Below are 24,407 nucleotides of genomic sequence, written 5' to 3' on the forward strand. Positions count from 1 at the left end.
AGAATCCAAGTCCACCAGGAGTCCTTCCCGTAGATCTACAGCGGCTATCACGTCTTCGTTGATGCGAGACAACGAATCGGGAACAACGTTAAGGGAGCCTTTGCGATGCTCAATCTTAAAGTTGTACCTTTGCAAAGCCAACGCCCATCGTGCCAACCGGGAATTCAGGTCATGGTTGGACATTAACCACTTTAATGAGGCGTGATCCGTTATGATTGTGAATTCCATTCCTTCAACATATGCCCTGAAACTTTTGAGAGCTACGATGGCCGCTAAACATTCTTGCTCGGTTACAGTATAGTTGCGTTGGGCCTTGTTTAGCTTCTTGGAGATGAAGGCAATCGGACGTTCATCTCCTTCTTCGGATGTTTGTACAAGCACAGCGCCTACCCCCGTTTTACTCGCATCGCAGTGTATTGCGAACGGTTTCGAGAAATCGGGGCTACACAAAACTGGGGCTTCGCTTAGACGTTGCTTCAGTTCCTCGAAGGCTTTTATAGCTTCGTCAGTTAGACTAAACTTTCGTTTTGTGGTCATTAAGTCGGTCAAAGGGGTAGCGAGTGTAGCAAAATTTGGCACAAACTTTCGATACCATCCACACAAGCCCATGAAACTTCTCAAGCTTCGCAGACTTTTAGGGACAGGAAAATTTTTGATTGCTGCCACCTTTTCGGGATCCGTCCGGATTCCACCGTCGCCTATGATGTGCCCTAAATATCGAACGCGTAGCATACAGAAATGACTTTTACCAATATTTAGAGTCAAACCTGCCCGTTTAATTTGCAAGGCCAATTCTCTCAGTACTTCGAGATGCCGTTCAAATGTGGAAGAAACTACTAATAAATCGTCAAGATAAATAAACACCTCATTGCGGAGATGGGCTGGTACCACCTTATCCATTAGTCGGGACATTGTGCTTGTAGCGTTACAAAGCCCGAACGGCATTACCTTAAATTGGTAGAGAGGTCTGCCTGGGACTGTAAATGTTGTTTTGTCGCGGGATGATTCCTCTAGAGGCACCTGCCAATAAGCGTCCTTTAGATCCAGGCTTGAAATATACTCAGCTCTTGGTAACCGACTTAAGATCCCACTGATTTGAGGAAGTGGGTAAGCATCTTTCTCGGTGAAACTGTTCACCTTCCTACAGTCCAAACAAATCCTTACTTTGCCAGGTTTGGTTACCATTACGATAGGGGATGACCATGAACTTTCGGATTCTTCTATTACTCCCAATGCTATCATTCGGTCGATTTCGGTGTACATGGCCTTTTCGACCGCTGGGGAGACGGGGAAATGGCGTTGTTTAATTGGTTTTGCCGTTCCCACATCAATCGAATGCGATATCAGGTTGGTCTTACCGAGCCCTTCTTGTTTAAATGACGGAAAACAATTTATTACATTCGCTAGCTTGGTTCGATCGCTCTCAGACAATTTATGCTGATCAACCTCCGCTTTAGCGTTACTTTACGACAATTCTAATTAAGATATGCTTATATTTTTAGGAAGCAAGTCATACAGCCTCCAGAAATCTATACCCAGATATAAATCCTGCTTCAGCGATGGTACCACATAAAGCTTTACGGCACTTTTCTTATCGATGTATTCTACTTCTGCTGCGATCTTCCATCTGCCGTGGTAGCATGACCTTTTATCTTTTTATAGTTACCGCTAGCTTTTATCTCCTCCGCTAACCTCCCACCAACACAACTAATCGATGCTCCCGAGTCTAATAAGCCATAGACAGTACGATTGAACACTTGAACTGGTAAAAATGGGCGAGGATCCTTCTGCCCAGCCGGAATTGAATTAATGTACTGGACCCCAACGTTGCATATCTTTATGTTCTCCCAATACGCCTTTATCCGACGAGAACTTCGGGATCGACGTAAGTCAGGTATTTTACTATGAAGTAACGAATTAATAGCCGGTCTTTGTTCGTCTGGGTTGGGGAGTGCTGCTACCATAGCTGCCTCCTCTATTAGTCGGTCATCGTTGCTTGGCTTCGAACGGCACTCGAGGGTTTCTGTTTGACAAGCGACCTCGAAGTGCCGGGTTTTGAGTTTTTTGAGCACTTGCTGCAACTAGGTTTATATGTATTGGCGGCTCCACAGCCGTAACAAAATATTTTTCTCTCGGTCACGCAGTCCTGATACCGGTGCCCTTCTTTGCGGCAATTCCAGCATGACAGTGCAAGCGCAGAGATATCCCCTTCATTTTCAGATTCCGTTTCCTGAAGACTTTCTGAGTTTTCAGCAAACTCTGAAACGTCGCGCTTAAATGGCGTGTTTCTTATGTACCCCTGGTATCGCTTAGCATCAGCCAAAAAAACTTCGCGCCTTCGACAAATTTCTCTCAAGTCTGAAACTGTTTTAATATCCAGATTCAGGAGCTCATGCCTTATTTCCGTACGTAAGTTGTTCTTAAGGACTCTTACCAGTTTGTTCGGCGCCCACGGCTGCTCTAGCTGATCGACTAAATCAGATATATTGTCGTAAAAGCAATCGAAAGTTTCATTCGGCTTTTGTTTTGTATTCCTGATTAACTCCTCGATATCCCCATCATCTCTATTTTGTCTAAACTGCAGACGTAGAGCTGAACAGAAATTATCCCAACGGACTTCACCATGTGCTTTATGATATCGCCAATAGAACTCGGTGGCTTTTCCTTCAAACAGCACGGAAAAATTATTTCCTAACGTTTCCCTAGTCAGTGCTTCAACTCGGTAAATAAAATTGTCCACTGGCACTCCTCCTCCGAAATATTTAATCTTCCATCCGTTCAGAATATGTACCACTTTATCAGGACGGTTCAATAAATCGGATGTGGAACTTTGATGCGAAGCAGTTGAAACCGAAGTCATTCTGACATCCCGTAGATTATCATCAGTTCCCCTACTCGCGTTGGCCCTATTATTAACGTCTCTAATAGTCTGTTGAGAAGACTGCTCACCCTGGCTATTATTAGCCTCTGGGCTTTGAGTTGCTCTCACCCTGGTTACGATATCAGATACAGAACTTTGGATTAATTCCGCCATCCTTTCCGATAGAGTCGCTAGTAATCTGCGTTCCATTGCCAATAAGGTGATGGCATTAGCATTAATAACACTTGTATTGCTGTTGCCGCTGCTGTTGGTACTTGCATTAAGTCCTGACGTAGAGGCTGTGTTTTCCGCAACTTCTCTTTCAATATTCTCGACGAGCGGACGGTTCCTTGATTGACTACGCGTTTCCCGCTCCGCATTATCGAAGACCTTTGGGACTTTGGGCCTACAGGAACTTTTGCACACCGGACACTGTATACTTTTCTTCCAGTGACCCTCTATGCATCTCTTATGAAATTCATGTTGACACGCTGTTCTATAACCATCGACACCGCTAATCTCGCCTTTGCGTATAGGACAGAGTGAATTTGAGCTGTTCTCAGCGTCCCTTTCCGGAGATCGGTCTAACCCCATTTTCTAGCGAGACTATCTCCTCGTCCGAACAAATGTATCCTAAAATAATCCGACCACAGTTAACTAACCGCAGTAATAAAATTAAAAACGAAAAAAATTTACAACGATCGTAACTTTGCGATAAGATAAAAAAATTAAAAAATTTGTTTACTGAACTGAATGCTTGATGTCACACGAATCGATGGGTATTTTTCTTGTTACCATCCTTAGAAATGAGAAAAGATATAGAAAGGCGCAATCCTGGCCTAAAGGAGGGAGGCGCTAATTTACTTTATTCCGGTATCGGACAGTGACTTTTCGGAAAACATCTCACATGTATTCCAGATCCCGAATAAATTATAGTGCCCCTGTGAAAGAATAATAATTGTCATAAACTACTTGTGGATGTGACGCTTCTCTCAAGCAACTCCGGCATTTTCCGTTTAGCTTAGTTTGTGATTTTATTTAAGTAAGTAAGTAATGGCATTTCAAACCGGGACACAAATCGACCTAAATGCGTATGTTTTCTTCCCGTTTTCCTCAGCTTGTTAAGTACCATGTTTTCTCTGCTAAATTTAGGAAGGTTTCTTTGATAATTCTTGATTTTCGGTCAAAAAAAATAATGTTAATAATTATACAGTTTTGATTTCCGAGAAAAATTTAAAATTTACAAAAAACCCTTGAGATGAGGAGAAGGAAAAAATAAAAAAATGAAAAAGAGTCGAATTGGTTTATCCATGAGTATTAATAAGTAAACTCACTAAGGCCCCACGTTGGGCGCCACCTCTGATATTAATAATAATTAATTATAACTGTAACGTGTAACGTTCGACTGAGTGACTAATTTTCGAAAGGATCTGTGATGTCGTGGCACGCTGTAGGTCCGGCGCTAGCTCGTGGCTTTGGGGTGGAGGTCTTGCTCTCACAGATTTAGTTACGATGCACACATTATTATTAACATCACAAGAAATTGAGCGTGCTTGCGACATTGAAAGGAGCTAGTCATATAAATCGGAAGAACGATAAACCAAATTCAAAAAAAAAAGAAAGGAAAAAAACAGCATGTGAAGCAAAGTTCAAAGAAAGAGGGATGTAACTATTTGCGTGGCCCCTGGTGTAATTGCGCCCGCTTATCGCCCACCCTACCTAGGTCGCCTTCCTCTAGAGCATGGCTCTGGTGACCCCTTTTTCCCTACGACCGTGGAATCATCAGCTCAGTTCAGCAACACGTTTCTTTTAAGTTTCCATTTTTAATGACAAAATTCAAAAGATCTTAATATTATCAAAGAAAATATAGTAAATCAGGTTTATAATAATAATATAGAGTGTAATAGTAATATAAGCAAAAAGAATAATTCGTTATAATTTTTCAGTAAAAACATTTTCAGGTATAGGCATAAATTTCGTATGTATATAATTTTGGTGAGCGTGCTTAAAACCCAAGAATATGTTTAAGATATCAACTTCATTATCGGGGTTCTTTTTTTTTCATGTATAATCTTTTCCCACAATTTTCACAATTTTTTATAGGTTTAATTAGATTGGTTTAAATGACCCGAGTTAATTTCTTCTCAAGGTATAGAATTGACGAACTACGAGTATTAATTTAATATTGAAATATCTAGTAAAATATATTATAATTAATATTGTTTTCCTTTTCCTTATTTATTTGTTTTTTTTTTGTAATTGGTGTCTATTAGATCTCGCCCAAGACCAAACAAAAGTTTCAACCATAGATTCAGATACCATTCGAATGCGAATGCAAATTAAACAAAGACAACTCACTCAGATTTCCATCGGCGAAAGATCGATCTTCCGTTCAACGTACATGCTGAAAAAAATCAGGCGTTTCATACCGCCCTGTGGGTTAAAATACTTTCACTTTTCTTGGCGAGTGCAAACGATTGGAAGAAAACTTTTCTGATTATCATCCCGGCATTCTACATCGCGAATATCTCTCTCTCACAAAAAAAAATATGGCCTAGAAATTTCTGTCTTGTGCAATTGGTTAACTGTCGGAAGTCGCTCCTCTTCTGCACTAGTTGTCTGGGGCTAGTCGATCGTCCCTGGCACCAATGGGTCAAGCCCCAGTGGCTCACGCAATGACGACGCCAACCGGGGAATCTAAACGGCTCCTCTGACGTCTAAGCGAACGAGCGTTGCGCGCGAGTTACCGCCTCAGCACATTCCATCGGCGGTCCCCCACCTAAGCCCCTACGTTTGCCAAGCAGCTAGCAACAAAGTCGCCAACCAAGCAAACAACACCAAACACCACCAAACGACCACTGCTGAGTCCAAGCCCCAGATAGGCATCCGGTCCAATTACAGATCCATTCCGCTAGGTCAGCACATTGTACGTAAACAATTAGGTTTGAACGAAGAATTATAAAATAAAGATATTCATTCTGGGTTTAACTTTAAACCAGTACACACCTAACTTTTCATTTGGGTCGGGATCTTGTCGGGAACAATCACCAAAGGAACCTAGTTATTGATAACTGGCGCAGTCGGTAGCTTTCGTCAAAGAACGGATTTAACCAAGGACACAGGAAGGATCCGAGACGGCGAAAGGAAGCAGAAGGAAGGACAGATGTTCTGGATAACGTTTAGCATTATTATGTAAGAGAGTGAGTAGAGTGAAGTGGGTGAAATGGAGTATAAAAAAAATATATAAAGCTGAAATGAAAAATAATAAAAAATAAAACTAAACTCAATGAGCATACGGAAATAAAAAAATAAAATAAATAATAAAAATATGCAAGCAACAAGTTATGAAAAATGGAAATAAAGGCAGTAATTCCAAACGCAGACAAAAAATGTAAAGGGGAGTGTAGGACAAGTGCAAAGACCGAAGCTGCACAACAGCAGAGAGAAAAAATAAAATAAAAGTGACCAAGATACAAGTGGAAATGTTTAATAACCAAAGAGTTAGATTAGAATTTTAATTAAATTAAATAGTGTTTGTCTTCGCGAATTAAATGGAAGGTTCGAGTGTGGCACGAACGGTTCGAGGTTGCGTCGAACGGTTCGATCGAACGGTCGGCCGTCGACAAGTGACGACAGGAGGTCGTGGTTGTCGATGGTTCGATGCGAACCGAACAGCTCGGTCGAACGTTCGATCGCCAACGAAGGGCGGATGAAACATGTTGCAGACAGTTCGTGATACGACAGCGGTAGTATTCGTTCTTGAGTGATGACAGCCGGGAGAGTGCAGACAGGTTGGGTCGAGTTGGCAACGGCTGGCGGCAAATTCAAGCCAAGACAGAAGACGGTCGAGCGGTTCGAGCGGTGCATGCACAGTGGGATGTAGACTAGCAGACTAGAGTTTGGGAGCAAGCTTATAAATAGAAAACAATAATAAATAAATAAATTTTCTCCTTTAACATGTATTAGGCGGCGCACTGTGTTACACAAGGCGGCTGCTTAGCATGAGAAAGGGGGCAAAGTAATATGAAGAAATGTCGATTTATAAGGAATACTATCGGATTGGGCTTTCAGTTGTATTAGGCGGCATCCTGCGGAAGCAGAGCGGCCGCTTAGCAAGGGAAGTACCAGTTCGATGGAACAACTAAAATAAAAAGTTTATATAGACCCATTAACATGTATTGGGCGGCGCACTGTAATGCACAAGGCGGCCGCTTAGCATAGGGATGAGGTGATGTACTGGTAAACAAGAACAATATAAGAGACTATCCACATGTATTAGGCGATACACTGTAGAGAACGGGGTACTCGTGTAGCATGGGGATGGCCAAAACAAATACCCTAAAGGCAATGTCTGTCCGCATTTGGTCGTGAGGTTGTATCGCACAGCCGATCGGATAGCTTCAGCATGTCGGGTAACTTGAAGAAAAAAAAATAATAATAAAATAATAATAATAATAATAATAAAGGGAATAAATATACAGCAATCGTAGTTATTTCAATGAGTTTAGACGACAGGATGACAGGGAAACAATAGCAATAGCAAGAAATAAATAATAAAATTTTGAGACCCATTGTTGATATTTATTTGTTTAAAAATCGATTAAGAGAAAAGTACTCATTTTAAATTAATTCCAGAACTCCATTACACCACACGGAAGATCGTTGAACCACGACACACTACCAACAAACAGAAGATAACCTATACAACTAAAACGATTAAATATGTACACAATTACACACACATACAATTTAAGAGCACTAGTAATTAAGAAACAAACACAGACATAAGCGAGAAGCAAAACAAGTTAGAAGTAGACGCAAAAGCACAAGCAATCGAATCCATAAACCAATGACAGATGAAGGAAAGCCTATAACAATGGCAACAACAAACGTGTTAGAAGCTATCAAGGTAATAGACCTGGTAGAAATAATTCCGAAGTATGAAGGAGAGGCAGGAAAGTTAGACGGTTTTATAGGAGCAGTGGAACAGGTACTGAGCCTCATCAAAGGGGAGGAAATATCGAATATAGGAATAATCGCTCTTAGAGCGGTAAGGAGTAAGATCATAGGACAAGCAGATAAAGTCCTTGACTTGGATGAGTCGGAATTAAATTGGGATCAAATAAAGAAAATATTAATTACTCATTTCAAAGATAAGAGATCCGAGCAGGATTTGATTATGGAGTTGACTCATATTAAGGAAAAGAAATTAGAGTTGGAAACCCTATACACGAAAGTAATGACCCTGAAGAAGGCCCTAGTGAGCCTAGTTAAATCCAATGAGCAGGGCATCTTGTTGAGGAGCGAGAAGGTTAAATGGTACGAAGAAATGGCGCTGAACGCTTTCGTTTCAGCCTTGAAGGGCCCAATAGGGGTAACTATCAGAAACATGGAGGTGCCCAATATAGCCAAGGCATACGAAATTGCTTGTAGAGAGAAAAATTTGGGTACCTTACAAGAAGCACAGGAAGAGGCAAAGGGCCAGGGACCGACCGAAACCCAGACCAAAGAGGGTAAAGTAATTCCGAAACAGGAGCTGGACAAACAAGACAATCCAGGGCCGGAGTCGCAAACTGGCATGTGGTCTCAATACCGGTGGGCAGCTAATGCCCAACCGCAGTTCCCAATGCCGTTTCCGGTACCGAATATGGATGGATGGCCAGGATTTGGATTTCCGTATCCAATGATGGGGAACCTATTCAGGACAGACAGTAGTAGTCAAGGAGAAACGTCCAACTATCAAAGACCATACCGAAATTATCAAAACAGGAATAATAAGTGGAATTATGGACAGAATAGCCGAGGCAGACAGTGGTATGGAAACAATAATTATAACAACAACAAGCCTAGAGAGGGCCAGCTAGCCATCCAAGCGGCTGGCGACGCAGTAGGCAGTGGACAGACTAGAATGACTAGGAATTCGAACTTTTCCGGGCAATCATATAATTCGAACAATTCAAGGCAGTCGAATAACACGATCGATTCAAGACGGTCATATAATTCGACTCAGAGCAGCAACGCAGAGAGGGGCGGAAATCGACCGTCGACAAGCGGTCAGTTACATAATATTCAGGAGGATGATGCAAATTTTTCGCAATCAGCCTCGAACAACCAACAGGATATTTAGGAGCTAGAAGGGGCCACTCCACCCTACCATATGTAAAGATCAAAATCACTCCACAAAAAACAATAAAGTTACTAATTGATACAGGATCTACTTACTCCTTCATTCGTCCCGAATTAGCTCAATCGCAGTACGTGAAGGAGCTGAAAGACCCCATTGCCATTAAAACAATTACACAGTCCCACACTATTCTGCAAGAAGCACACGTACCAATGTTCAGAGAATTCGGAGGAGTAGGAAAAATGAGGTTATTACTTTTCAAATTCCACCAATTTTTTGAAGGTTTAATAGGTATAGATTTGCTACAACAAATGAAAGCCGTGATCGATATTGAGAAAGGTCGGTTCCGTACGGTAGACACAGAATTGCAGATACATTTCGCTAAGTATAGACCCAGCGAGGTCCACTCAATAGAAGCAGGGACAAAGACAGTCATTCCTATTCCGGTACAGGTACCCGATAGAGATTTTTTGTTAAACAAAACAATAGTAAAGGAGGATTTGATAATTTCAGAAGGAATTTATAGGGCAGTGGCTGGAAGGAGCCTGGTTGAAATAACAAACTATGCAGAGCAAGACCAGGAATTATTTTTAGAGGAGCCGTTGGAAGGTGCTGAATTCGAAACTGACCAACATTTCGAGCTCAACAATATAGAGGTGGCAGACAATGAAAATAGGAGGATACCATTCGATAAGATCAGAACGGAACACTTGAATAGAGAGGAGCTTGAAGAGCTCCAACGAATTTGTAAGAAATATCCGAAAGTATTCCATAAAGAAGGAGACCATTTGTCATTCACTAATGCGGTCAAGCACCAAATTAGAACGGATGACGACATACCGGTGTACGCAAGGCCGTACAGGTATGCATTCCAAGAAAGACAGGAGGTGAGAAGACAACTAGAAAAGCTGTTAGAGCAGAAAATCATTAGACATAGCCATTCTCCTTGGAGTGCGCCGGTGTGGCTAGTGCCCAAGAAAAAGGATGCCTCCGGAGAGAGGAAATGGAGAATGGTGGTGGACTATAGAAAACTCAATGAGAAGGTAATTAAAGACAGATACCCTATGCCATTAATCAATGACGTATTAGATAGCTTGGGTAGGGCTAAATATTTCTCAACTTTAGATCTGGCGAGTGGATACCACCAGATCGAGGTGAAGGAAGAAGACATCCCAAAAACTGCCTTCTCGGCAGAAGGGGGTCACTTCGAATATGTCCGAATGCCGTTCGGGCTAAATAACGCCCCAGCAACATTTCAAAGGTTAATGAATAATATTTTCGGAGAGTTACTTGGGAAGTGTTGTCTGATATATATGGATGACATTATGGTGTACTCGACATCCCTGCAAGAACACGTAACGGATTTAGAAAAAGTTTTCAAGAAGCTAGCGGAGGCAAACTTCAAGTTGCAATTAGATAAGACAGAATTTTTAAGAAAGGAAGTGGAATACTTAGGACACGTAGTAACCCAGCAAGGAATCAGACCGAACCCAGGAAAGATCGAAGCGATAAAAAGATTCGAGATTCCCAAGACTAGGAAGCAGATAAAATCGTTCCTAGGTCTGTGAGGATACTATAGGAAGTTCATAAGAGATTTCGCGGCTATAACAAAGCCATTGACAAGACAGTTGAAAGGAAAGAGGGCTGTGCAGATAGACCAGGAATATAGAGATGCATTTGAGCTATGCAAGACCTTACTGTGCAATGACCCAATCTTACAGTTTCCTGACTTTGCTAAACCTTTCATACTCACCACAGATGCAAGTAATTATGCTATTGGCGCCGTCCTATCCCAAGGAAATTTGGGAACGGACAGACCAATAGCATACGCTAGTAGAACCCTGTCAGAATCAGAAGTAAATTATGCCACAATAGAAAAAGAAATGCTCGCCATTATTTGGGCGATTAAGCATTTTAGGCATTATGTATTTGGCACAAAGTTCAAGATAGTCACAGACCATAGACCATTAACATGGTTAATGAGTGTCAAGGAACCCGATTCCAAGCTGGTGAGATGGAGACTCCAAATGTTGGAGTACGACTATGAAATTGTATACAAGAAGGGTTCGCTGAATGTGGTGGCTGACGCACTGAGCAGAATTCAGCCGGAGCTCAATGTGTTGGAAGATGCCTCAGAGATGGCAACCAATGGAGAGACAACCCACTCTGCGGGGGAAGATCTCCAGTTGGGATTTCCAATATCAGAGAAACCACTAAACGAGTATAACATTCAGGTGGTCATACAGGAAGGTAGAGTAAGGAGAATAGATAAACAAATTCCATTCAGGAATAAATTAAGAATAACTTGGACGGAAAACTGTTTTGATGAGGAAACAATTGGTCGTAGGTTAAAAGAAATCCTAAAACCCAAAAGAACGGTGGCGCTATTGATCCCAGAAAATCTGGTGATTGTGATTCAAAACGTTTATTGCAAATACTTTGCTTACAGTAAGTTGTATAGGGCAATAAGATGTACAGTCTCTTACAGTCCGGATATAACGGAGAAAAACGAGCAAGAACAGGTTATTAAAGAATATCATGAGAAAAGCAACCATAGGGGGATAGAAGAGACGTTAGCTCACCTCAAAAGGAATGTGTTTTTCGTACACATGAGACAGGCAATTGCACAAACGATAAATAATTGTGACAGTTGCCAGACTCAGAAGTACGATAGGAGACCAAACAAGATAATATACAGCCTGACAGAAACACCAGAGAGGCCTATGGAAATAGTGCACATTGACTTGTATTTTATAAACAAGAAAAGTGTACTAACCATAATTGACAAGTTCTCGAGATATGCTTGGGGATTAACAATTCCAGCAAAAGAAAGCGTAAATATTGTTAAGGCAGTAAAGAGCTTCATGGCCTTATTCGGAGTGCCGAAGAAGATAATCTGTGACCAAGGAGTTGTAGTAGGACATATACTGACATGGCCCACTGTACGACATATGATGTAATATATTAATACGACACCCACTGTACTATAGAATAAGCGGGAAACCTAGTTTAAGTTAACTGTAAACGTTATATTGTCATCCCTTTCTACCAAGTACTGCAGCATAGGAGATCGCAGATACGTATACCTGCCTCGCTCACACGGATGAGCGAGAAGTAGGAAGAGGGAGAATCGTTGCGACACTCTGTGTTATACGTTCGAAGGAAGCGGTTGTGAAATTAAGAAATAAAGAGTTAAAACTAAAGCTATCGCCGGAGTACATTTATTGCCTATTACAATATCAGAAGTGGTTCTTACTCAAAATGCCTGACATAGATTTAAATCAATTCACGGTCGTTCAGTTAAAAAACTGGCTAAATGTGCTCGGGCTGCAAACCTCAGGCTCGAAAGCAGAATTGATGGCGCGTCTGCAGACCCTATCATCAGAAGCACGTGGTGATCCACCAAATGGAGCCTCATTCAACAGCCAGCAGCCGCTAGAAACCGAATTAGAGGGAGCCGCATCATTGCCGCTGCAACAACATTTGGAAGGCGCACAGGAAGCTCTGTTCGACTCTGGTACGATGACGTCACAGGCAGTGGACGATATACGCACGGAGAACGTTTCTCTGGTAGATGTCGAAAGGGTGAAGCTGCAGAAAATTCTCGACGAAATCGCCGCAAACAAGGCCATATTGCAACAGCTTCAGGCGGAGATCGCTGACGTCACCAGGGACAAACCAAATCATGCTCAGGAAGTCCATGACGTCATCGAATGCAACATCGAAACTTCTGGCAACCCTAACAGTTTCGCTTGCATTGACGCTGTTAACGCTAACAGCCCCAGGGTTAACAGCGCCAGGGATAACTTTGATATCGATATTTCTAGTGTTGGAAAGCACGCCACAGACAGTGCTGATCAATGCCAGTTTGCAAATGTAAACAAATTGTTACAATCTCCCGCAACAACACTCGCATTGGCAAAGGAAGTAACGATGGACTACGACGGCAACTCGTGTGCCCGTAACTGGGTCACACAGCTGCAAAACATTGCGCAGGTGTACAACTTGGACTCGTTTGGTGTGCGCATGCTTCTTATTGCCAAACTAAAAGGAAAAGCCCAAGTTTGGCTGCACGCAAACGCAACACGCATTTTGGAGCCAACCGACCACCTTTGTGAGCAGCTGATCCTAGCATTTGCAACTAAGATGTCAAAGGGGGAGCTGAGGAACGCGTTCCAAAATCGTCAGTGGCGTTCAGGAGAAAGGTTCGCTTCTTATTTCGAGGAGAAAGTTATGCTGGCCAACGATATAAACATCGACAAGGAGGAGCTCCTCGAAAACATCATCGAAGGAATTCCAGCACCAGGGCTACGCGACCAAGCTCGCATACAATGTTTCGCCGAACCTGGGCAGATTTTGAAAGCCTTCTCTGCAATCCGTTTACCTGAACGAAAGCAGGAGGTCAATTCTTCGCAGCGCTCTTCCGAAAAGATTGCAGACACAAAGGACTTCCGTTGCGCCAATTGCAACTCAAAGGGCCACTACGCCAAGGACTGTCAGAAACCGAAACGAGAGCCCGGATCATGCTACGCATGTGGCAAATTTGGACACTTTGTGGGTCAGTGCCCTGAGCGTAAAAGCGCAAATGCAAATAAATACGTAAGATTTATACAAATATTTTTTTACAACAGTCCTAAAACCCCATTAATTGCAGCATGCCTCATAGACACTGGCAGCCCAATATCATTCGCCAAAACAGCTATTATTTCCTCTAAAATTAAGATGGAGTTCGTCTCTGAAAACTACTTTGGGCTGAATAAAAGCCAACTGAAAATTTATGGAAGAATACTTTGTTACATAATTAAAAATCGATTGAAATGTTATTTTTACCTTTATATTGTGCCCAATGAGTCTATGAGCCATGAGGTTGTTCTTGGGAGGAATTTTATGGATGCTTGCGATTTAGAATTAGATTTAAGCGCCTTAAAAATGATCACAATTGAGCCTACGAATGCCGATTGTAATGAAAGAGTATGCAATGCCTGGGAATTCAAATTAACGCATAATTTAGATGCTAGCAAGGAGCCGGAAAGTGCTATCGAAATTCTGAAGGAAACAGTTAGTGAAACAGTTAGTGATACAGTTAGTGAAACAGTTAGTGATACAGTTAGTGAAACAGTTAGTGATACAGTTAGTGAAACAGTTAGTGAAACAGTTAGTGATACAGTTAGGGAAACAGTTAGTGACACACTTAGTGATACAGTTAGCAAACCAATTAATAATAAAGTTAAAGAAACAGTAAAAGATACAGTTAGAAAAACAATTGGTAATACAATTAGTAATTCAATAATTGATTCATTTAGCGAAGAAGTTGATGATACAGTTATACAAAAAAGTGGTAGTACAGGTACTGAAACAGTTAGTTTTAGAGATTGTGGAGCAATAAGAGTTTCGATCAGGAATAAAGACGACCCTATAGTCAGTAAGGCAACCGGTCCGTCCATCGACGAAGTTAGTGAGGGCGGTATAGTCAATAATAGAAATGAAAGCAATATGTCTAAAACGATTCGTGAAATGCTTAGCATAAACTATATGGATGACGAAGACACTGATTACATATGCGGTACAATTGATAATCAAGATCTTCTACCTCAATTAAAGAAGATAATTGAATACAATTACATTAGGGTAGAGAAACCAAAGGAACCGTTTATTAAAAGTGAGATAAAACTTAATTTAGAAAGCTCGAAACCGTTTAGCTGTGCTCCGCGGCGGCTTGCCTACGCGGAAAAAGAAAAACTGCAAAAACTTTTGGACGATTATTTAGAGAACGGGATCATTCAGCCAAGCCAGTCTGAATTTGCTTCTCCCATAGTTTTAGTGAAGAAAAAAACCGGGGACATACGACTTTGCATAGATTTTAGAAAACTCAACAGGGTTTTAATTAAAGACAATTACCCTATACCGCTTATCGATGACCTGTTAGACAAGTTAGCTAGTAAAAAAGTATTTTCAAAACTTGATCTAAAAAACGGTTACTTTCACGTTTTTGTCAATAAAGAATCAATTAAGTATACTTCTTTTGTAACACCGTTAGGCCAATTTGAATTTCTTAGAATGCCAATGGGACTGAAAACGGCTTCAGCAGTTTTTCAAAGATTTATAAATAAAATCTTCGATGATCTTATTAGAAAGGATCAAGTAATTGTGTACATGGACGACATTATGATCGCTAGCAAAGATGTTAATGAACATTTTCAGATTTTAAAGGAGGTGTTTCACAGATTAGCAAAGAATAAGTTGGAGCTACGTATGGATAAATGTGAGTTCCTGCAACAAAGCATTAAATATTTGGGTTTCATTATAAACGGCGAGGGCATCAGAGCTGATGATAAAGGAATAGAGGCAATTCAAAATTTTCCGATACCAGACAAAACGCAACATGTCCAAAGTTTTTTGGGCTTATGTTCTTATTTCCGTAGATTCATTAAAGATTTTTCGACTCTAGCCAAACCTTTATATGATCTCTTGAGAAAAGACGAGAAATTCCATTTTGGAGAAAAGGAAATGAGCTGCTTTATGATGCTTAAAAATAAGTTAGTTGAAGCGCCAGTGCTAGCCTTATATAACCACAAAGACGAAGTAGAGCTACATTGCGATGCCAGCGCTCTTGGTTTCGGAGCCGTACTACTCCAAAAGAAAGAAGACGGAAAATTGCACCCCATTTTTTATTTTTCCAAACGCACCAGCATTGCTGAATCGAAATACCATAGTTTTGAGCTTGAAACCATGGCCATTATTCACGCATTGCGTAGATTTAGGATATATTTATTTGGTAGGCATTTCAAGATTATAACTGACTGTAACTCTCTCACGTTAACACTTAATAAAATCGAGCTGAATCCGCGTAAAGCTAGATGGGCATTAGAGCTGCAAAATTATGACTACGATCTAATACATAGGGAAGGAAACAGAATGCAACACGTTGACGCCCTTAGCAGGTGTACAAACATTTTAATAGTAGAAACAAATTCATTCGAAGACAACCTGGTTATTTGCCAAGCCAAGGACCCAACAGTTCAGAAGATAAAGAAACAGTTAGAGGAACATGAGCATAAATTGTTCGAAATGAGAAACGGAATAGTCTATAGAAAAAGTAACGATGAAAGATTGTTATTTTATGTACCTATTGATATGGAAGAGCATATACTCTTCAAATACCACAATGAAATCGGTCACATAGGGAGAGACAAAATGTTAGATATTATTGCAAAAAGTTATTGGTTTCCAAACGCCAAGGAGAAGTGTATGAGCCATATAAATAACTGCCTAAAATGTGTAGCATTTTCCCCTAATACAGGTAAAGAAGGATTTTTACATTCAATTCCAAAAGGTAGTAAGCCCTTTGAACTTATCCACATTGACCATTATGGTCCAGTTGATTCAGGAAGATCAAAGAAACATATATTTGTCGTCGTTGACGGTTTTACTAAGTTTGTACGTTTATATACCACAAAGACAACAAATACCCGAGAAGTTATCATAGCACTCAAGGATTATTTTAGAGCATACAGCAAGCCCAAGTGCATTATTTCAGATAGAGGTAGCTGTTTCACTTCCAAGGAATTTGACGATTTTATGTTAGAGTTCGATATTAAGCATATGAAAATAGCAACAGGATCACCTCAAGCAAACGGCCAGGTAGAAAGAATAAACAGAAGTCTTGGGCCAATGATAGCCAAACTGGTAGAGCCAGAGAAAGGTATATACTGGGACTTAGTTATAGATAAAGTAGAGCATGTGTTAAATAACACCCAACATCGTAGTATTAAACAAAGTCCAAGCAAAATGTTATTCGGTTTAGAGCAAAGAGGAAAAGTAGTAGACGAATTAAAAGAAAAGCTCGAAGAATTAGATAATGCACCAGAAGACAGAGACCTGGAAAACGTTAGAATCATAGCAGGAAAATATCAAGAAAAAGCACAAGCATACAACAAACTGCAATATGATAAGAAAGCTAAAAAACCGTCACAATATAAAAAAGGAGATTACGTTATGGTGAAGAATTTCGATAGCACAACTGGCGTCTCTAGAAAGTTAATTCCGAAGAACAAGGGCCCGTATGTAATTTCAAAAGTACTAAGAAATGACAGATTTTTGTTAAAAGATGTTGAAGGATTCCAGGTATCACGCAACCCTTATCAAGGTGTATGGAGCATAAATAATATTAAGCATTGGGTAGGTTCCAAAAAGAAATGAAAAAAAAAACAGAAATAAAATATGTATAAAAATAATTATCACTACTTATAAGGTAAATTAATAAGAACTGCAACACATTTTGTAAATAAATAAACTTTAATTGATGTTCACAGTGATCAGGGGATCATACAGTCAGGATGGCCGAGTTGTAGTAGGACATATACTGACATGGCCCACTGTACGACATATGATGTAATATATTAATACGACACCCACTGTACTATAGAATAAGCGGGAAACCTAGTTTAAGTTAACTGTAAACGTTATATTGTCATCCCTTTCTACCAAGTACTGCAGCATAGGAGATCCCAGATACGTATACCTGCCTCGCTCACACGGATGAGCGAGAAGTAGGAAGAGGGAGAATCGTTGCGACACTCTGTGTTATACGTTCGAAGGAAGCGGTTGTGAAATTAAGAAATAAAGAGTTAAAACTAAAACTATCGCCGGAGTACATTTATTGCCTATTACAGAGTGGAATTCACTTCCAACTTGTTCAAGGATTTTTGTAGACAATACGAATTAGAGCTACACACTACATCCTTTCAGCAATCGTCAAGCAACTCTACGGTCGAACGACTGCACTCGACGATTACAGAAATATATAGGCTAATAAATGAGACAAGGAAGAAAAACAAACTCGAAAGCAAACATGAGGAAGTCCTGGATGAGGCATTTATAACTTATAATAATGCCATTCATTCAGCGACGAAACTAACACCGCAGGAGCTGTTCACGGGGAGAACGCATAACTTCCTGAATACCGTATCCTTTAACAACGAACACGAGTACTTACAGAAGATTAATGCGTTTCAAGCCGAGCTTTATCCAAAGATTAAGGAAAGGGTTCAGCAAAAAAAGAACAAAAGAATAGAGGCGGCGAATGTAGACAGACAAAACCCGGTCACAGTACAACCAGGAGACATAATATTTAGAAAGGAAAACAGGAGGGATAAATTAACTCCTCGTTTTTCGAAGCACAAGGTGATGGGAGACAACGGCCTCACACTAACTTCTACTAAACCACAAAAAATCCATAAAGAAAAAATCAGGAGACTAACAAAACCAAACGAACAATAATTACAGGTGGGCCAGGATCACGGCAGCGGAAAGGAAACTTGAGATCCGACCATTGCTAGGGGAAGAACCACTAGCACAAATAAATCTAGGCGAAGCAAGGATAATACAAACACATAAAACATTGGTACACGTGGTAAAATTACAAGAATATCAAGAGGCAATAGAACAGTTAGATCGAACACTTACGGAGGTAATTGAAGACTCGGAAACCAGAGACCTTGTTAGGGTTTTGCAGGACAAATTACAGATGATCAAGAACAGATTAGAGGCAATATGCCCCAGGAAGAGGAAAGCAAGAGGACTAATCAATGGATTAGGATCTGTCGTTAAATCCATAACAGGAAACTTAGACGCGGAAGACGCAGAGAGGTTAGAAGAGGAGATAAGGAAGATGCAGGAAGAGGAAAGAAGATTGAAGGAGAATTTGAGTTCACAAGAGAGTACAGGAGCTAAATTCATGATAAGGTTTAAGAACTTGACGAAATATATTAACGATGAGCAAAGACGAGTAAAGACATTTATTAACAATTACAAAAACGGAATAAGCAAAACATTTTTAGAGGAAGATAGGAGAATTTATAAGTTAGAATACATCGACAGAATTTCGGTGACAATAGACATGCTCGGATTAAATATAAATGATGTAGCCGAAAGTTTGTTATTGGCAAAAATTGGATTAATTTCAAAATTCATATTCGACAAGCAGGAAACAGCCAAATGCGTACTAGAATTAGAAGAACAGGGCATACGCATAATATCGGAAGAGCACATGTACGAATTTCTAGAATTCAAAGCGATTATGAATAAGACAGATTTAATATTTGCGATAGAATTACCCATTTTTAAGAAGGAAACGTATACTTTACAGAGGATTATAGCCCTACCTATGAATAAGACAGAATTTGTAATAACGCCAGAATACTTGGTAATGAATAATGAAGAATTGTACTACTACAAAAACAAATGTCAAAAAATTAGAAATTTGTATACATGTAAGAACAACAAAATTGTAAATCAGATAAATGAAAATTGTTTAAAAAACCTGATCAGCGGAAAGGAAGCGGACTGCGAAACAAGGGATGCTGGGCTCAGAACCAGGATCTTTGAGCCAGAAGAAGGATATATTGCGATTTTCAATGGAGAAAATGTTAAGCTGCAAACGGACTGCGGGGAAGAGAGAACGGTAAATGGATCGGCATTAATCGCATTTGAGGAATGCAGAACCATGGTGAACAACGTCCAGTACGAGGCGGTAGAGAGACTTGGCACAACAAAGCTAAAATTGGAGATACCTCAAATCGAAGCCATTAAGAAAAATAGAACAACCCAAGAATTGGGGATACACGAGCTAGAGTTGGAAGATATCGAAACGAAGCTACAAATCAACAGAATACAAGCTGGAACAACAATACACACAACAGCGACGTATACAATGCTAACCGTGTTACTGATAGTGGTGTTAGCCGTGGCCACCTGTTCAAAAAGGACGACCACCTTCACACCAGAGGCTCCACCGGTCACCTTCACGCCAACCATTGCTCCACCGGTCACCTTCACACCAACCATCGCTCCACTATGGTCGGTAGTTCAGTCTGAGGGGGGAGGAGTTACCGCCTCAGCACATTCAATCGGCGGTCCCCCACCTAAGCCCCTACGTTTGCCAAGCAGCTAGCAACAAAGTCGCCAACCAAGCAAACAACACCAAACACCACCAAACGACCACTGCTGAGTCCAAGCCCCAGATAGGCATCCGGTCCAATTACAGATCCATTCCGCTAGGTCAGCACATTGTACGTAAACAATAAGGTTTGAACGAAGAATTATAAAATAAAGATATTCATTCTGGGTTTAACTTTAAACCAGTACACACCTAACTTTTCATTTGGGTCGGGATCTTGTCGGGAACAATCACCAAAGGAACCTAGCTATTGATAACTCGCGCCTCAGACAGCGGTCTCTTGGGCACTTCTCCGGCGGGTGCTTCTCCGATGTGGCTGCTCCTCCGGCAGGGCTTCCTCTTCTGGCGGGGCTACTCCGGTGCGCGCTCCTCGACAGGGCGCTCCTCTGGCGGATGCTTCTCAGATGCGGCAGGGTTTCCTCTTACGGCGGGGCTACTCCGGTGCGCGCTCCTCGACAGGGCGCTCCTCTGGCGGATGCTTCTCAGATGCGGCCAAAGAGGCTACTTCTCCGACGTGTGCTGTGTGGGCAGGGTGCTCCTCTGGCGTGCGCTCTGCGGCAGGGTGCTCCTCTGGCGGATGCTTCTCAGATGCGGCCAAAGAGGCTACTTCTCCGACGTGTGCTGTGTGGACAGGGTGCTCTTCTGGCGTGCGCTCTGCGGCAGGGTGCTCCTCTGGCGGATGCTTCTCAGATACGGCAGGGTGCTCCTCTGGCGTATGCTTCTCCGATTTGGCTGCTTCTCTGCAGCTCTGCGAAATTTGTATGGCTACTGTAAATTTTTACGTGCGGGGAAAATCGAGCACAAGGTTAACCCACCTGGTGGTTTTGGGGTTCTTATGCCCCAAAAAAAAATGTTCCACAGATTTAAAAAAATGAATTCGCGATCGGACTTAGGGCCCTATCTCAGGGGCTTTCCTGCATCTCCTGCCTGAGCTACACGTGGGATGTTACCAATTTTATTGGAATAGAGAGTGAGTGCATCTGCACTCAATGACGGCTTGATTTGAAAAGACCGAATCTAAAATAGCGTGGCGTAACTGGGGCCAACGGCGGAAATGTTTCACAGCTGAGTCGAGCTTTCCAAAGACTCCCTGCGCCTGCTGACCTTCGATGAATTACCATTCTCATTGGTATTACCCCGATAACATTGCACCAAAATTTCGGATATGCAACGAAGCTCGGCTTACAGATACTGAAGAGGAGCATACTTCTAGAATGAACTAAAACGGCCTATTCAGTCGCCACTACAATACATACTACGACGTAGCAATCCTGCTACACCTAAGTAATATATTTTAATGCAGATAACTACATAATCATTCCACAAGCCCATAAAGGTATGCCATATCGAAGTCCGAGTTCATTTGACCAAGTTATGGGCCTTTAAAGATGGAAAGAAGGCCCAGTTCAGTAAAACTTCGCAAAATTAAAATCAATGACATGAAAACGGTCATCTTTTGTACTACCTTTAAAGTTATATATTTTAATGCAGATAACAACATAATCATTCCACAAGCCCATAAAGGTATGCCATATCGAAGTCCGAGTTCATTTGACCAAGTTATGGGCTTTTAAAGATGGAAAGAAGGCCCATTTCATAAACCTTCGCAAAATTAAAGTCAATGACATAAAAACGGTCATATTTTTTACTACCTTGAAAGTTATACATTTTAGTGCAGATAACAACCTACTCATTCCGCAAGCCTATAAAGGTATGCCATATCGAAATCCGAGTTCATTTGGCCAAGATATGGGCTTTTAAAGATGGAAAGAAGGCCCATTTTAGTAAACCTTCGCAAAATTAAAATCAATGACATAAAAACGGTCATATTTCTTACTTCCTTTAAAATTAAATATCTTAATGCAGATAACATCAAAATCATTCCACAAGCCCCTAAAGGTATGCCATATCGAGATCCGAGTTCATATGGCCAAGTTATGGACTTTTAAAGATGGAAAGAAGGCCCATTTCAGTAAACCCTCGCAAAATTAAAATCAATGACATAAAAACGGTGATATTTTTTACTACCTTTAAAGTTATATATTTTAATGCAGATAAAAACATAATCATTTCACAAGCCCATAAAAGTATGCCATTACGAGATCTGAGTTCAAAAAACTTTAAAGTTATATATTTTAAAACAGATAAAGACATAATCATTCCACAAGCCCATAAAGGTGTGCCATATCGAAGTCCGAGTTCATTTGACCAAGTTATGGGCTTTTAAAGATGGAAAGAAGGCCCATTTCTGTAAATCTTCGCAAAATAAAAATCAATGACATATAAACGATAATATTTTTTACTACCTTAAAAGTTATATATTTTAATGCAGATAACAACATAATCATTCCACAAGCCCATAAACGTATACCATATCGAAAGCCGAGTTCATTTGACCAAGTTATGGGCTTTTAAAGATGGAAAGAAGGCCCGTTTCATTAAACCTTCGCAAAATTAAAATCAATGACATAAAAACGGTCATATATTTTACTACCTTTAAAGTTATATATTTTAATGCAGATTAAAACAAAATCATTCCATAAGCCTATAAAGGTATGCCATATCGAGATCCGAATTCATATGGCCAAGTTATGGGCTTTTTAAGATGGAAAGAAGGCCCATTTCATTAAAACTTTGAAAAATTAAAATGAATGACATAAAAACGGTCATATTTTTTACTACCTTTAAAGTTATATATTTTAATGCAGATAAAAACATTATCATTCCACAAGCCCATAAAAGTATGCCATATCGAAATCCGAGTTCGTTTGACCAAGTTATGGGCTTTTAGAGATGGAAAGAAGGCCCATTTCAGTAAACCTTCGCAAAATTAAAATCAATGTCATGAAAACGGTCATATTTTGTACTACCTTTAAAGTTATATATTTTAAAGCAGATAACAACATAATCATTCCACAAGCCGATAAAGGTATGCCATATCGAAATCCGAGTTAATTTGACCAAGTTATGGGCTTTTAAAGATGAAAATAAGGCCCATTTCAGTAAACCTTCGCAAAATTAAAATCAATGACATAAAAACGGTCATATTTTTTACTACCTTTTATGGTATATAATTTAATGCAGATAACAACATAATCATTCCACAAGCCCATAAAGGTATGCCATATCGAAATCCGAGTTCATTTGACTAAGTTATGGGCTTTTAAAGATGGAAAGAAGGCCCATTTCTGTAAACCTTCGCAAAATTGAAATCAATGACATAAAAACCGTCATATTTTTACTACCTTTAAAGTTATGTATTTCAATGCAGATAACAACAAAATCATTCCACAAGCCCATAAAGGTATGCCATATCGAAATCCGAGTTCATTTGGCCAAGTAATGGGCTTTTAAAGATGGAAAGAAGGCCCATTTCATCAAACTTCGCAAAATTAAAATCAATGACATAAAAACGGTCATATTTTTGACTACCTTTAAAGTTATATATTTTAAAGCAGATAAAAACATAATCATTCCACAAGCCCATAAAAGTATGCCATATCGAAAGCCGAGTTCGTTTGACCAAGTTATGGGCTTTTAGAGATGGAAAGAAGGCCCATTTCAGTAAACCTTCGCAAAATTAAAATCAATGTCATGAAAACGGTCATATTTTGTACTACCTTTAAAGTTATATATTTTAAAGCAGATAACAACATAATCATTCCACAAGCCCATAAAGGTATGCCATATCGAAATCCGAGTTCATTTGACAAAGTTATTGGCTTTTAAAGATGAAAATAAGGCCCATTTCAGTAAACCTTCGCAAAATTAAAATCAATGACATAAAAACGGTCATATTTTTTACTACCTTTTAAAATATATATTTTAATGCAGATAACAACATAATCATTCCACAAGCCCATAAAGGTATGCCATATCAAAATCCGAGTTCATTTGACCAAGTTATTGGCTTTTAAAGATGAAAATAAGGCCCATTTCAGTAAACCTTCGCAAAATTAAAATCAATGACATAAAAACGGTCATATTTTGTACTACCTTTTAAGGTATATATTTTAATGCAGATAACAACATGATCATTCCACAAGCCCATAAACGTATACCATATCGAAATCCGAGTTCATTTGACCAAGTTATTGGCTTTTAAAGATGGAAAGAAGGCCCGTTTCATTAAACCTTCGCAAAATTAAAATCAATGACATAAAAACGGTCATATATTTTACTACCTTTAAAGTTATATATTTTAATGCAGATAAAAACATAATCATTCCAAAAGCCCATAAAAGTATGCCATATCGAAAGCCGAGTTCGTTTGACCAAGTTATGGGCTTTTAGAGATGGAAAGAAGGCCCATTTCAGTAAACCTTCGCAAAATAAAAATCAATGACATAAAAACGGTAATATTTTTTACTACCTTAAAAGTTATATATTTTAATGCAGATAACAACATGATCATTCCACAAGCCCATTAACGTATACCATATCGAAATCCGAGTTCATTTGACCAA

At 40.1% G+C, this 24,407-nt stretch overlaps 1 protein-coding gene across 1 annotated transcript; it reads left to right on the forward strand.

Moving 5' to 3' along the window:
- Positions 1–12,839: 12,839 nt before the first annotated feature.
- On the forward strand, positions 12,840–13,684 carry LOC139355081 (uncharacterized). The gene is made up of 2 exons (XM_070999400.1): positions 12,840–13,583; positions 13,639–13,684. Exons 1-2 carry the CDS (start codon positions 12,918–12,920, stop codon positions 13,648–13,650), a joined length of 678 nt encoding a protein of 225 aa, XP_070855501.1. The 5' UTR covers positions 12,840–12,917; the 3' UTR covers positions 13,651–13,684.
- The last annotated feature ends 10,723 nt before the right edge of the window (positions 13,685–24,407 follow it).

Source organism: Drosophila suzukii, unplaced genomic scaffold (genome assembly GCF_043229965.1).
Source record: "Drosophila suzukii unplaced genomic scaffold, CBGP_Dsuzu_IsoJpt1.0 scf_8, whole genome shotgun sequence".
NCBI lineage: Eukaryota > Metazoa > Arthropoda > Insecta > Diptera > Drosophilidae > Drosophila > Drosophila suzukii.